Here is a 16,252-nt window from a genome sequence, read left to right as displayed (position 1 = left end):
TTCCCACCCGGCTTCGGTTTTCGTTAGAAGAATTTGTATGGGGTCTCGATTTCGTCAGATTGTTACACTAGGATCTAGTTAAAGCTCGCAATACAGATGATTAAAAAACTCCATGTACGTCAACTGGAGGGAGAGAGAGAGAGAGAGAGAGAGAGAGAGAGAGAGAGAGAGAGAGAGAGAGAGACTTTGAAAACTTCAAAAAACAAAACTATTTAACAACAAATTATCATCTGAAGCAACCTTATAATTTCACAGTCGGCAATTTTGGCAAAACAAGCGAAGAAATCCCCTTCAGTATTCACCATCTCTGGTTACCAGAAATGTATAAAAACATGTCTTATCTACCATCGACTAATAAATCTCTTCTGTGAATCGTGTTTCTGGCGTGAAAATAACCCACAAACGAAAACAGTGGCCTCAGCGAGGGTTGCCAGATCTCCCCCGCCAAAGGGGAAACTGTCTCCTTTGCCGAGGCAATATTAGGAAATCTGGTCTAGCTAGTAAACCACTATGCACGTCTCAATTGGTTTCTCACTGCTGTGACTTTACTGGCGGAATCGCAACTATGTACAAGAAGACTATATAAGAGTTTACACTTTTATGAAAATGGGTTGACTGCACTACAAACTAGAGAGGGGAGGTAAGATCATTCAAACTGCAGAGCCTCAGAACTCATGGCCTCTTATTTTCATACAATAATATTTTTATTATTACTACTAGCTAAGCTACAACCTTAGTTTGAAAAGCAGGATGCTATAAGCTCAAGGGCTCTCCAGCATGGAAAAATGCCCCAGTGAGGAAAGGAAATACACTATAGGAAAAGTAATAAAAGTATTTTAAGAACAGTAACAACATTAATCCAGATCTTCAATATAAAACACTAAAAAGGGACTTATTTCAGCCGGTTCGAACAAATATATTTGCTGCAAGTTAAAACTTTTGAAGTTAATATATTCAACTAGCCGATTAGGAAGATCATTCCACAACTTAGTCACAGCTGGAATAAAACCTCTAGGACATACCTATGGCTTTACGTACCAATCATCATCTTACAAAGGCCAATAGGGAGAATCCAAACACGCAGCTGATATAAATTTTCACTAGAGGGAAATTTTGAGATGTTATGGCTGGGACATACAGTTAGGCCTAGGAAAGACAATCAGCGTTGTGGGGAAGTGAAAATAAATGGCCAGCAAGATATATCAAAGGAAGTTAATATCCATAATCAATTAATAATAAAATACTTATTAAAAGAAGTTACAAAAACCATGACTGCAAAACACATCTCCCTGACGTACAAGTTTATCTCCAGAGATTTCTCCAGGAACAAGACGCCGCACCTTAAAATCTACCGATGCTGGAGTGTCATATAAACATCCTAAGAATCCCTCAACTTTTACTTTCCAAGGAAAGTTGACGGTATAGGAAAACATTAAAATGAAATTTGCTGCTTAAGAGATGGCATATGAGACATTGAAATTGATAATCATCGTATTATACCCCCAAAATCTTTTCATCTCAAGTAGTAGTACTACTTCTAAAACTTGCAATAAAATGTATAATAATCAAATGTAACATTTGTAATTGACAATTTAAAACGGATATTATAGGCTATGATATATCTTTCAACAAATCGTGCCTGTCAATACTATGAAAAATTGTTAAATTGTAGAAACCTTATAATTCACAACCTTCGTCTCTTAATGCCAAGAATCAACCCTTACATCAGAAATAAAATATTTGCACCTTTAATAAATATTAAACTGTTCAAGATCCTAAGTGTTTGTAACATTGCTGAATCTTAAGAATTATTTTTTAAAACTGCGGTCTTATCGAACGTCAAAATAAATTTGTCCAACGGCGTCAACAGGCTGTTAATGATTCATCAACGCCATGCGGCGTCAACCCGAACCTTACAAGTGTCAAAAACGGGGTCAGCCATGTACACTGTAGGCTAGTGCCAACGTAACTGTGCCAAGAGAAGCCGATTAAACAGCAATTAAGAAGGGGAATTGAAAGCTATCTTTAAAAATGCAACACCAATAGAAAAATACGTGTTTCCCGGAAAGCCCAATTCCGACCAGTCAAGATCAAATTTCCATTATGTCATCTTTCAAAACGCCACTATTATTATTAGTTATGGTACAACCCTAGTTGGATAATCTGGATGCCATAAGCTTTAGGGCTCCGACAGGAAAAGTAGCCCAGTGAGGAAAGGAAATAAGGGAAGAAATTACATAAGAGAACTAATGAAAAATATATATAATTTAAGGTCAGTAACAACGCTAAAATAGATAAATTATCAAGTCATGTCAACCTGTTCAACCTAAAAACATTTACAGCAAGTTTGAACATCTGAAGCTTCACTGAATCAACCGCCCGCTTAGGAAGATTATTCCACAATCTAGTCTCAGCTGGGATAAATTTCTAGAATATTATGTGATGTTGAGCCTATGAGCCTTATACTACGAAGGCAAGATTCATAGAATTAGCTGCATACAATTACACAGTACTACCTCCGTACATCTAGGAAGATCTGAATGCAAAGGATGGCCAGAATTATGAGACAGCTTATAACTTTTTTTTTCAAAAATTAATAAGCAGCTAACCAATCATCCATTGACTAACTATAAGCATATAGTAAACAAGTCTTTATATTTCGATAGTTTCTTGGCTACATATTTAACCAAAATTTAACATTAGGATTTCAATTTATGAATGAAATAGCACTAAACACGATTGCCTTTAAATCAATGAGCAGTAAACTAAACTCTCTCAAAGCAAGGGCGAAAAGTGCATTGGTTATATGGTTAGATGGGAATTATGTGCCTAGAATTAAAATAAAGTGAATTGACTTAAATGGAGTTAGCGTCACTGTCATCCATTTTATCAAGAGAAGCCGATGGTCTGAATCAAATGACAGTAAACATAACTTTACTGGATTTAACTTAAAACAGGTGGACAACTCGAGCAGTTAGGCTTAAGATTAAACCAATTACGAGTAAACTGGCGTACAATTGGGTCACCGTAATCTTAGACCAATTAGTCGGCCATAGCTTGAATCAAAGCCAAGCGGCGAATGGAAATAGTTAATACATCAGGAATATAAACAAATATCAACAAGGATGATATTAATAACAATGACATCGACACCGATCGGCAGGAACTCTTTAAACCAAATTACACCCTACTTCTTGAATCGAAACCAGTGGACGGAGAGTACTACGGAAGGGATAAAGGATAAAAACCAGCAGGTGGGTGGGGTAGATCGGAGAAAAACCGGTTTACAATCTGAAGGTGCAGGCGAACGCACGCACCTTAAGCATTTGCACTCGCATTTCCTGTCTGCGTCAGCTTCCTATATTCGTCGGGGCATCAAAATCACGACTTTTTTTTCTAATTCGCCCACTACAACCAAAAGATTTCTAAGCAATGCACAGTAGATAAAAAAAAAATATCGATATCCAAGCATCCTTGCTTGAATCCTACACTCACTATAAAACAAAAAATTTATGACTAGAACAAATAATGTAAAACCATTAAAGCCTCTTCAGCGACTTATAAACTGGTCACGTGACCCCAAGCAACAATCAGGAGTCGTTTGATTACCGAGTAGGCGTATGCACGGTGTATGTGTTCATCAACAAATATACAAAAGTTTTGGTACGAGAATCCCAGTAAACAATAAACAAGAAAACACAAATTACCATAGAACTTCCACTTTTATTAAGTTTCAATATATATATATATATATATATATATATATATATATATATATATATATATATATATATATATATATATATATACATATATATATATATATATATACATATATATATACATATATATATATATATATATATATATATATATACATATATATATATATACATATATATATATATATATACATATATATATATATATATATATATATATATATATATATATATATATATATATATATATATATATACATATATATATACATATATATATATATGTATATACATATTTACATACATATATATATAAAAATACATATATACACATACACACACACATATACATACATACACACACACACACACACACACACATATATATATATATATATATATATATATATATATATATATATATATATATATATATATATATATATATATATATATACACCCACACACACACACACACACACATATATATATATATATATATATATATATATATATATATATATATATATATATATACCCACACATGTATATATATATATATATATATATATATATATATATATATATATACATATATATATATATATATATATATATACATATATATATGTGTGTGTGTGTGTGTGTATGTATCAAAGGTTCATTGGCAGCGCATTAACACCTATATAGCATTATGTTCCATCTCCCATCCAACCCATCCTAACCTCTTTACTCTTTCTAGCAATTAAGAATTTGGAACCAACCCATTGGTTTCCATTACTTCCCATGTCAAAAATCTGATATGGGCTTTTAACGATGTTAAACCTTCCTCTCATTTGGTTACTATATCCACACATATCAAAGCAGTTGTTAAATATTGACTTTATATATTAACACGTTGAATTCCACAGATAATTAAAGTTTCTTCCTAATGTTCTGCACAGATCCTGCTACCTTCCTTGCCTCTCCTGTCCTGTGACTGACCTCATTTTACTTCGTGGAGATGTATAACATCCCTAGAGGCAGCCCATCCTAGTCTTACAGGAACTTTTACTGCAAACCAACCATTCTCCTGCCTTCATAGTCTCTATTTTCACAACCTACCGACTTTACCATCCATTCTTACCACTTGATAATACTTCCATTAATTTTTATAATAAGGGGTTCCTAAATGTACATGCATGTGTACTGTCTGCGACATACAGCAATTTCCTTTTAACACTATTTCACAGACCATCCAAGACTGGAAGATGCAAAATACACCGGAAGATGCATTAGCAACTCTCTGGTGGATATACGAGGCGCCTCACACTGAGGGACCTGGGGGAACCCAAACAAAAAATAAGGCAATAAGGTAAGATATCTTCCTTGTATAAAAACACTCTCTCTCTGGTTTTCTCAATATCATAACCATACATACCGAGTAACTTCTTAATAATGTTTTTAACGGATTTATGGTAAAGCACTAAACATTCAATCCACTCACTCCAATATTCGGAACCTCTTCCCTCCTCCAGATATGACCTGCAATCCCGGATCAGCCACTCAATCACCAACGTAGTGCAGTATCTCATTTTCAATGCCGTCAAGTCCGTCATCTCATGGTATCTTAAAAACTTTCATCAGACTCTTAATAGTATTTCTTATATCGTCGTCTCTTTCAAAAGCATTTTCGTCCCTACACCACCCCGCTCCCTGACAATCCTGTACATTCAACACTTTAAAAAGTTGACTCGGCAGATTATATATGCATGTATAGGTACTTTGGAATTCAAATTCATCATTATGTTTAGGAACGTAGGCTAAATGGATATAACGGACACCCCTGTCAATCAGCTAAGATAATCTGATATGTTTTATATTGTTGATTTTCCAAACCTACTCTCCACCAGTTAATGTCAAAATCAAAATCACGAACGCTTTTAAATTGCATTATGTAAAATGGTTTAGATACCAAAACCTAGAGAAAACTAGATTTCATAATTAATGTCAACTACCACAAACACATTCAGGATAGTTATACCAAAGTGGACCTCACACTCCCACCCTCCAAAGGTTTCGGTGGTTACCGCCTCCCTCTAAGACTAAATTCAAATTTATTCATAATTGCGTGAACGTGCCAATCGGTTTCAGAACAATTCCGATAGCTAAAAACAACAGGTGCAGAGTTTATCCATAGAGCAAATCGCCACCTTCTTTCAACTATTTCTCTTTTTTACATCAGCTTCTAAGAGAAGACTCAGGCCATGTGGGGGGGGGGGGGGGGAATCGGCAGTTTGGCAAAGTATCCCCGAACAAGCGCTATATTTACACTCAGCCACCCACCATTTCCACAAAGTCCCACCTTCGTCTCTCCTCCTCCTCTTGCTGCCAGCATACTTCCTTATCCAGAAGACAACGCTAACAACCCTCAAACTCATTTCCTTGGCATGTTACTGGATACCTATGTTATAAGTGGGTCTGCGGGGGTGGTGGGGGGGGGGGAGTGTTTAACGACGACCATGCACTATGGATGATGTATCGAGAACGAACACTTTAAATTGTCCCAGTTCCACGATGATTAAAGAAACGGACATCAGTCTGAGAAAAGTAAATCAAAACTTCCTGGAAGATACCCCTTAAAGGAACGATATCAGTCATTCCATCACAAAAATAGAATGGGACAAAATTACCGTAAAATAACAAGGAACAACCTACCACAATTCTAAGCATCTTCAATCTCCTTTTCACTCACCCCATCGAATTTATATTATTCAATCTCAAGTGCATTCCCAGCCACGAAGTCGAGAGAGAGAGAGAGAGAGAGAGAGAGAGAGAGAGAGAGAGAGAGAGAGAGAGAGGGGGGGGATCTCATTCTATTTAAGAACTGATTGATTGAGAGATTTCTGGCGTCATGAAACTTCCAAGAATACAAAAGGAATGCAGTCCTTTTCACTGTCAAAATGTCATATAACTTCAAAACTTCACACGATCATGAGTCTTTCAATTATCCAAAATCCGAGTTTGGCAACACTGTTTATCGCACATACTATCAGGAATGTCTATAACATCCTGTGATATATATTCAACAATCGTGCTATTCAACGATACAGTGGGCCAATCATACTATTCTTAAGACAACCTTCAAATTTCTAGACACAGTAGCACCACCCGTAGATATTAACTGGTTATTGTTATCAACATTTATAGTCGAAAAAAGCAGGATACTACAAGGCTAACGGCTTCAACAGGGAAAGCAGTCCAATGACGAAAGGAAAAAAGGAAATAAATATACGAAAAGTAATGAATAAAAATAAAACATCCTAAGGTGTATAACGTTAAAATACTTTAGATCTGTCATACACAATATGGAAAGACTAATGTCAACCTGCCCAACATAGGCATTTGCAGCAAGTTAAAGTTCCACCAATTCCCAACCTACAGATTTGAAGATTATTCCACAATCTGAGTACAGCTAGAATAATAATTCTAGAATTCTAGGTAGCATAGAGCCTTAGGATGAAGACAAGAATGTTAGAATTAACTGTATATACAGTACAGGTTAAAAGATGCTGCTACAATCTGGGAAGATCTGAATGTAAAGGACGGCAGGAATTATGAATGATATACAACATACACAAACGTCCAACGTAAGATAATACATCACAAATTCATTGATTGAATCAATGAAAAATACCCCTTTGCAAAACAAATCTCAAAGCTATTAGAAAATGTAGGTGTAGCTTCTAAGCTATGTTCCGACCTAATCTCGTATGCTAAACATTCTAGCCTATAATGAAAAACTCCTAACGCAATATAATTAGAGAAATAAGTGCAAAATGATACTAATGACCAAAGTACTTCAGACAGAAGACGAAATTTGAACCCCATACTGTGTTGATACCCTGAGAAATTTTCGTCTGGTGATAAAATAGCTTTCCTGTCCTTCCAACCGAAAAATTGATAAAGACATTTAAAGCTTGCAGAACTATTCACCCAGTGAAGAGAATATTAAACTGCCTTTGGAATACTATCTATAAGATGATTAAACTTTAAAATTAAAAGGTGGTTAAAACAGAGAGAGAGAGAGAGAGAGAGAGAGAGAGAGAGAGAGATAAAATACAGGTATAGTAATCATATATATATATATATATATATATATATATATATATATATATATATATATATATATATATATATATATATATATATATATATATATATATATATATATATATATATATATATATATATATATAATATATATATATATATATATATATATATATATATATACATATACATATATATATATATATATATATATATATATATATATATATATAATATAATATATATAATGTGTGTGTGTGTGTATGTGTGTGTCAGTCCGAAATTTGACATTTTCAACTTTGTACTAAGTACAATATCCATCCTGTCCTCCTAACAATTATACGTATGGTACAAACAAATGACAACTGCAAAAATAATCATACATTAGAAAGCGTGCAATACAATAAGAAAGTGAAAGTGGGCAAGCATAACTAATATCCTTACACCAGTACCTACGGCTGTATTAGAATACTTATAATAAGCACTTACAACTTACCAATTTGTATAAAACAACAGGATACATTTTAAGGAAAGTTTAAAAAGACTGAAATAAACAAACAGGTTTCAATACAAGAGCAAACGACAGGAAATAATTTGGACTGAAACAAGCGCTAAAGCCATACAGAAAAGGAGAAAAGAAGCACACAAATGAGCCAGTGGAGAGAACAGGCGCTGGCTGAAGAGAGCGAAGGGGGTAGCTGATATCACGGCTAATTTTAAAAACCCTCGGTTGAAACAGTTTCCCTACCAGCAAATGCCAGGCCTCGGCACACTTACAAATCACGGTTACATCCTTTCAACCATTTAAAACTCACGACCCACTTAAAATGTATTTAAAAATGACTCCATTATAAAATACTGTAGGGTAGAATAGAATAAAAAAAACAAACTTAAGAAACACCAACAAGTCTGTATTCGCGACTTGGCAAGCTTTAGGGGAAAGGTCCTTCGAGTGTATTAAAAGACCCGACTTCAGGAAGTCTGGCACCTAGAGCAGAATGGCTAAACAACAACCACTAGGGGGTAAAATATAAATCACGTAGGCCACACTAATGTGCCAGTATCTAATAAAAGAAATAACTCATAGGGGAAAAAAATCTAATCTTGACACCTTGAGGTTATAACAACCTGCTTTTAAAACATGGGTTATAGCTTAGCTAGTATTAATAAGAGGTTGTTAAAGACTGGCTTCAATTATATAGATTACATCGTTAGCCAAATATCTAATTCTTTGCTTTAAAGAATCTTGCTAATAAAGCTCTGGCACTTCACAAACATAACATAACGCTTACATAGGTGCCATTCCCACCCTGATTAAGAAAAAAAAATAAACCTTAAGGGGGGAATAAACCGACTCATTGTACTACAGAAGAAAATTAACGATACCCAAATCAATTCAAAAAATAAAACAAAACCAACTAACTTTTAAATCATATGCATTGACAAATTTTGTGCCTCAGCTGCATCTATTGCTAAAAACACCACAATCAATGTTGGTCTTTTCATAAATTTTAAGTTTGACTACCTATTACAAAAATACTTAAGTGAAAAACTATAGATTCAATAAAACCTAAAACTGGGGGCAAATATATTATAGTTAAATCACTTATATTAATCTGGGTATTATGAGAATCAAGATATCATAAAAATAACTTGTCAGGGAGAAGTGAAATATCAAATTGGGAGGGCGAAGGGAAATGGTTAAGAGTCAAGTCGCACACGGGACAACAGTATCTTGACGCGATGGTTAGAATCTAGCAATGACAATAATGTTGAAAACTGTAATAAGTTTAAAAATTACAAACCAAAACTCGCTTGAGTTTTCACTGAATCTAAATACTAAACCTAATACTAAAACTAGGCCTCTGTTGAAACGTGACAAAACAGAAAAATACTATAGAGCCTATCAGCGAATTCAACTTAAAAAATATTTAGCCTTATTAATTAATGAGACCAAATTTGTAAAAGACTGATAAAACAATGTTACAAGAATAGGATACTGTTAATATGAGGTCATAAGGAATACAAAAATTAGTCTTAAAACTAATTTCAAGTGACATACCTTTTGGACGCACAGAGGAGTGGCAAAATCCTTTCCTCCTTGTAGCCTGAAGCCCCATGGTGTGCCTTCGGCCTTACTTAGTTTTATTGTCATAACCGACATGGTTAATTCTTGGTTGGGTGAATCGCTCGAGAGGAATTAGACTAAATAACACTTATGCGTCTCTCTCACAAGACAAACACGGCACTACCTGATCCCGCCTGCCTGCCCCACTCGCTAGATCGGACGCGAGCAGACGACTGAGCCGAGTACCTTTCTTGAACTCCCGCGAACTAGAAATTAATCACCATACCTGAGAAACTATTGTACTTATTCTTGAAGTTTTATAATTGACTTTTTATATTAGATTATAAGGATAAAAGTTTCTTATTATAGTGTTAATATAAATTTTCATTAATTTATTTGCTTTAAATAATAGTATTAACTACTCAATTGGTTTATTTGTATGAGTTTCATTCAAGGCAAAGGAGGATAGCCCATTTTCTTTTAGAATTTAATAACAACGTGAAAAAACATAAGATATGCTATGTATTGATATTATTCAGTGATATATATTAAAAATAAATATTTAAAAAAACATCAAAATAGCTTATTTGGTGTATTATATCATCTTTGTGTTTGTTCTAAGCTGCATTTCATACGTTGCAAGTGTTTACCCAATCAGAACTCATGGAGGGAACAAGTAACCAATCACATTGCTTCCCGCGAATTTTGGTTAGAAAACAGTGAAGAAAACGCGCGAATAATCGCACTTCGTTCACGTAGGACAACCGGATCAAACGTGTCATCTGTCCGTCTGACGTTTTGTCTTCTCAAGTGTTCTTTCACGTCGGTTATCGCAGTAAATCTTACAAAATGTTTGAAGCACGTCTCGTCCAAGGAAGCATCCTCAAGAAAGTCCTCGATGCCATCAAGGAATTGTTAAACGAAGCGTCATGGGACTGTGCTGATTCTGGGATTCAACTCCAGGCCATGGACATGAGCCATGTTTCCCTTGTTGCTCTTAATCTACGCGCCGAAGGTTTCGACAAATACAGATGCGACCGTAATCTGGTTATGGGGATGGACCTTTCCAGGTAATTGTAATATTTAGGTGGATTATAGTAATAAGTTTAGCCCCACCCCATAGCTGTTCAGGACTCGCCGAAAATATCCCTTTCCGTATGCCATGTCGAAAATGTCACTTGCCGTATGCCTACTTTTGTCGTAAATAATACCGTATGCCAAATTTTGTCGAAAATATCACTTTCCTCATGCCAAATTTTGTTGGTCCAGTCAAATCATTCCTTTATTGTAATGGCCAAATGTTACCATGGGGACACCGTTGGCACAAAAAGTTGTGATATTTAACCTATTAGCAACCGAATTTAGTGTTTCAACAGCCTCATAGCTAAATTTAGATCACGATAAACTTCATATCGATATGACAATTACTTCACGTTCTGCATACTCGTAAGTTTTCTTTATACAGTATTTCTATTTACTTATTCGTACTCAAGCCAATTGACCTAGTATTTGATTCTGGTAACAGATAAAGGTAACTTGTCCTAACTCACAAATTGAAGGAGTTAATGTTGTTCAGTAAGGTAATGCAGTAGGCTAGGGGGTTACCCCTGGTAGGTAAGGCTGTGTGACGTGTGTGTGATAGTGGACACGTATGTATTGTCTAACTCAAAATACGGCAGTGCAAGGGGGGGGGTGTCACAGAAGGCGGTATATCCCCCCTCCCCTCCGTTAAGTAAGGATACGTCTTGTAGGTTAGGTTAGGGGGGTGAGTTTAGGTTGATGTCCACTGATATACAAAGGCTCCGGCTATGGCTCCTAGTTTAGGTGGTGTTCTTTTACGTGTTTTTTCGTCTCAACCAGTTACAATAGCTGCCAAGTATCTATTAGCTTAGGTAAGGAGGATATGTTAGCTATAAGTATTTACCGAGTGTATTTGTCCCAGAATTTTTCTCTTTGTTGCTAGGCTTAGTCTTCTGTTCTTTTGTCTGCTATACCAAACAAGAACCTGTCGACCTCAATTGAAATTGGTACCACTGTAGTAATTGAAGCGTCCGATAAAAATTATACTACTGTGCTAATCATTGAAACCATGCATTCCTACTTATCAGGTAACCAGATCCCATGTATCGATTAATGCATGGGTAAAAATACGGTTTCATTGTATATTATTCCATACTAATGTAACCTAGGGAAAAACTACTGTTTCTTATAGAAAAAATTACGCTCTCTTCGAAAATGACACTCGTTCCCGTCGCAAATTAATAGTTTCAGAAATAAATATACATCTATATCCTCCAATAATGGGGGACCCCCAGTGGGAACTCGGGGTTTTGGGTGGGGAAAACGTACTGGGGAATTGATATATAAACGTAAAACAAGCCTTTTCTTCTCTATACATTACCTTGTTGAAATTATAATAACTGGAGGAAAATACAAAACATTATATTTGGATAAACTTTGGAGGCGCCGTTACAAAGATTGTCATTGAAAAATACAGTAACCAGTGCTGCCAACGTCCGATGTAGATCAAATGTTATTTTGTGACCTGTCATACTACTAGGCTAGGTTAGGTGGGTTTGTTAGGTTCTGTGCCCTTTTTGTACATTTTATATATTGAGTAAAACTTATATGGAGAAATTATTCAAATTATGGAAATATCTATCATTACTATCTTTAGTAATGTCAACGTGCCGTTGGTAACTCTGTACCATACATCAACGTTGGTAACTGTGTATTATTGGTAACGTTGCTAATGTTATCGTTCGTTCGTAAGAGAAGTGACACCGTGCATCTTAAAGTTATCCGAATTGGTTGATCTGTTTGTTTCCCATTGAAATGAACATCAAATTCGCTTAATTCACGTTATTTACTATAGGAAAACAATTATTTTTCGTTTCCCCAGTATGTTTTCCCCACCCAAAACCCCGAGTTCCCACTGGGGGTCCCCCATTATCGTAGGATATAGATGTATATATATTTCTGAAACTATTCATTTGCGACGGAAACGAGTCATTTTTGAAGAGATCGTAATTTTTTCTGTAAGAAACAGTAGTTTTTTTCCTAGGTTACATTAGCATGGAATAATATACAAAATTACCAAAAATACAGTATAGGTTACAATATGATTCATCATCTCTACCAAGTTACTGCCATTTGTGGGAGCCTTTGCATATCAGTGGCCAGTTCCTCACACGTTCATTAAACATTGACATGAACTAATCTAAGCTTTCCCCCTAACCTAACCTACAAGCCGTGCCCTTACCTACTTACCTGACGGGGCAGTAACGCCCCCTGTGACCCGCCTTACATTGCCGTATTCTAAGTTGCATATAATATTACATACAGGTGGCCGCTATCATACATACTCCCCCGTTTTTGTGATTTAAGTCATGGGAAATTCAAAAGTTGGAAAGGTTATCACTTGAAAAAAAAAAAAAAGTGTACAGTATCATGCGACTTGATGTGGTTCCCCAACATTTAAGATATCTGTGGTAGTAATAGTTCTTGAATTAAATAATTTCTACATTTGTTTTTGAGACCTGATGTAGGGCAGAAGGTAAGAAAAAGTATGTAGTGGTTAGCTTTGTGTTTTAAATCATAATTACTGACACGTTCCTATATTCATAGTAATCAACGATAGGTAATGTAAAAGAAATTTCAACAATTTGAGTGGGTGATAACCTTGGCTAATATTTTTTCATCCAGTTGATTAAATCGACTACATATATTACCCCAGCCCACTAGTGTGTTGCTTCAGGAAAAATTTTTAGTGCAAAAGAGTATAGGGAAATTTATACATTAAACTGAAATCAGGATAATCTGATACTTATCACATTTATAAGAAAGATTATACATGTATTTAAGCACAAGACACTCATAGTATTTATTTGAAAAATACTTCTGCGACACGAATGTCGCTATTGCGTAAACCAAAGTACTCTCCCCTTAGTGAGCATGGGAACTGAATGGCAAATGACATTAAGCCTAATTGTATGATGAACAAGCATAAGAGAATATAGGAAAAGAAGTATGACATATGGAATGTTAAATTTATAGTGGAAATTGAGGGGTGCTGAAGATGTGCTTAGCTTATACAGTACAAAAATCTGAAGGAATAAGTTCTTTCATGGATGTAGATCCCAGCAGAACTGTAAAATATAAAAAGCACTGGAAATGTTAGAATATTCAATCTTAAGAATTACTAGTTTTTTCAATTCTTCGAAATTTTTGTCTTGTTGCTCATGTTTAGCTTTGGTAAGAAATGAATACACGAAAAGAGAATTTTCATTTGTCACACTACCCATTCAAATTAAGAGGGCCAAGTCCATCTGATCAGTAAGGGTGCTGCCTTAGGTTAGGTTTTTGTATGAGGCCTTGGTAATAAGGTTTTAGCCACAGCCACAAGATTGTTTGCATCATGAGGTTAGCCTTTGCTAATGTTTTAATTTTGATGTTAGTTTTAAAGATAGGCACTCAACCAAGAGATAATTGCGGTTTCTTTGTTTATAGTTCTCTACAATTAGGTATTTTCAACATTTTTGAAAGTAAAATGACGTCTTTTTGTCAGGTTCGGCAACCTATTTTAGTTGTGTATTGTTAACTAAATTTAGGGATTTCATCTTGTCTACTGTTTTGAAGTGTGTAGTTATTTACTATGCTTATTTTTCATTTCAGCATGTCCAAAATTTTGAAGTGCGCTGCAAATGACGACATCGTAACAATTAAGGCCCAAGACAATGCCGACACTGTCACATTCATCTTCGAATCTCCCAGTCAAGAAAAGGTTTCCGATTATGTAATGAAATTAATGAATTTGGATCAAGAACACTTGGGTATTCCTGTAAGTACAAATTTGATTTCTTAGTGCTATTTAAGCCGTTATTGTTTCTTCACATTGGTATTTTGTAGCATTTTTAGAGCCATGTTAACTCTAAAGTAGGTTGCCCCCTGAGGGTCATTGACATAATTTGATCTTTTCCTTAAATCATTATTCATGTTCCAGGATACTGACTACAATTGCGTGATTAAGATGCCCTCCGGTGAATTTGCTCGTATCTGCAGAGATCTTAGCCAATTTGGAGATTCCATAGTCATAGCGTGCACCAAGGAAGGTGTGAAATTCTCAGCAGCTGGTGATATTGGTACTGCAAACATCAAGGCAAGTATATAGAATTGATTAATTTTGTGTTTACAGTGATACAAAAGGCTATACCTTTATAGTTTGATGAGATTTACATTTAGTTTTGTGTCATTTTGATTTAATTTATTTATTTTTATTGCAGTTGGCACAGACTTCGAGTGTAGATAATGAGGAAGAGGCTGTAGAAGTTGAGATGCAAGAACCTGTCACGTTGACCTTTGCGTGTAGATACCTTAATCTGTTTACCAAGGCTACCGCTTTATCTCCAAGGGTATGTATTTTACTTTAGCCCAACCTAGTTTTTACTAGTTATATTGCCAAAAATAAGTAATTCAAGTAGACTACCATCAATATTTTGGACACCTGAGTGACCAGTAAATTTTTTCTAATAGTGTAATGTATATCTCCAGATTCCAAGAATCAGTTTTTGCTGGATATATATTGCCATAGATTAGTAGTTTAACTAGACTACTTCCAACATTTTAAACACTTAATTTTGTATGTATCCTCATTCCAGGTATCTCTCTCCATGTCCCCTGATGTCCCTCTTGTGGTGGAATATGCTATCGGTGATATCGGCCACATCCGTTACTTCTTGGCTCCCAAAATCGAAGAAGAGAATAATAGCTAAATATTGTTTATTTTAGTTTCATGTTTGGTCCATAATCTACAGGTTGCTTTTTAGATTAGCTTGGTGTAGAACAACATATCCAGCATCGATTAAATTCCATATATACAAAAAAAAAAATTAACCTAACAAGTACATAATAATCATTCTGTTATAGAATTAATCTGAAGAAGTTTTATATATTTTACGTCTAGTTTTATATTACAACATTAAACTTTTTTTTTCTAGGCTGATTTTTATTTCCCGAATATATTGAATACATTTTAATCCTGGTAAATTTTGCTTGTAGCTTTTCTAAGGGCGAACAATTGCCAAATTTTTTGGAGGCTTGCGTAAGTCGAGTAGTTGTTTTGAAGTTGTGTATTACAAAGTTGGGGATTCATAAACTTGTTCATTAGTTTTGACGATTACATACTTCTTCCTATACGAATTTAAGCCTTTGTCTTCGTCCCTAAATAGAAATTATTCAAGAGCACCTGGAACTGTGCAGATAAACCTTGAAACAAAGTACAGTATCAGTATTAGCCAGTAATTACTGATGGGGAAGCCCATGCCTTCTGCTGGTACACTAAAGTCACCAAATAACATAGGTGTGCTATTGG

General features: G+C 35.1%; 2 protein-coding genes across 27 annotated transcripts in view; one reads left to right on the top strand and one right to left on the bottom strand.

Moving 5' to 3' along the window:
* The window catches only part of Zasp52 (Z band alternatively spliced PDZ-motif protein 52), a 128,979-nt gene extending 118,847 nt beyond the window's left edge, over positions 1–10,132 (bottom strand). For 15 of the 26 annotated variants that reach the window (XM_068355347.1, XM_068355346.1, XM_068355341.1 and 12 more), the window contains exon 1: positions 9,877–10,131. In XM_068355347.1, the coding sequence (XP_068211448.1) occupies positions 9,877–9,978 (102 nt within the window). In that variant the 5' untranslated portion in view covers positions 9,979–10,131. Of the gene's footprint in view, positions 1–9,876 lie in introns of all 26 variants that reach the window. The other 11 variants (XM_068355323.1, XM_068355322.1, XM_068355326.1 and 8 more) reach the window with 1 other exon arrangement.
* A 484-nt stretch (positions 10,133–10,616) lies between these two features.
* PCNA (Proliferating cell nuclear antigen) lies at positions 10,617–15,877 on the top strand. The gene is made up of 5 exons (XM_068355350.1): positions 10,617–10,952; positions 14,557–14,722; positions 14,885–15,040; positions 15,165–15,293; positions 15,540–15,877. The coding sequence occupies exons 1-5, from the start codon at positions 10,732–10,734 to the stop codon at positions 15,651–15,653; spliced, it is 786 nt and encodes a 261-aa protein (XP_068211451.1). The 5' UTR covers positions 10,617–10,731; the 3' UTR covers positions 15,654–15,877.
* Positions 15,878–16,252: the final 375 nt, after the last annotated feature.

The sequence above is a fragment of the Palaemon carinicauda genome, chromosome 31 (genome assembly GCF_036898095.1).
Source record: "Palaemon carinicauda isolate YSFRI2023 chromosome 31, ASM3689809v2, whole genome shotgun sequence".
Taxonomy (NCBI): domain Eukaryota; kingdom Metazoa; phylum Arthropoda; class Malacostraca; order Decapoda; family Palaemonidae; genus Palaemon; species Palaemon carinicauda.
Note: the sequence above shows the minus strand (reverse complement) of the source record. Positions and strands in the feature narration are given on the sequence as shown.

Excerpts from the sequence above, each read along its gene's own strand:
- PCNA (XM_068355350.1), top strand. The coding sequence starts at position 10,732 with ATGTTTGAAGCACGTCTCGTCCAAGGAAGCATCCTCAAGAAAGTCCTC. Across the intron at positions 15,041-15,164 it reads TTGGTACTGCAAACATCAAG|TTGGCACAGACTTCGAGTGT; the intron begins GCAAGTATATAG and ends TTTTTATTGCAG. Across the intron at positions 15,294-15,539 it reads CTACCGCTTTATCTCCAAGG|GTATCTCTCTCCATGTCCCC; the intron begins GTATGTATTTTA and ends TCCTCATTCCAG.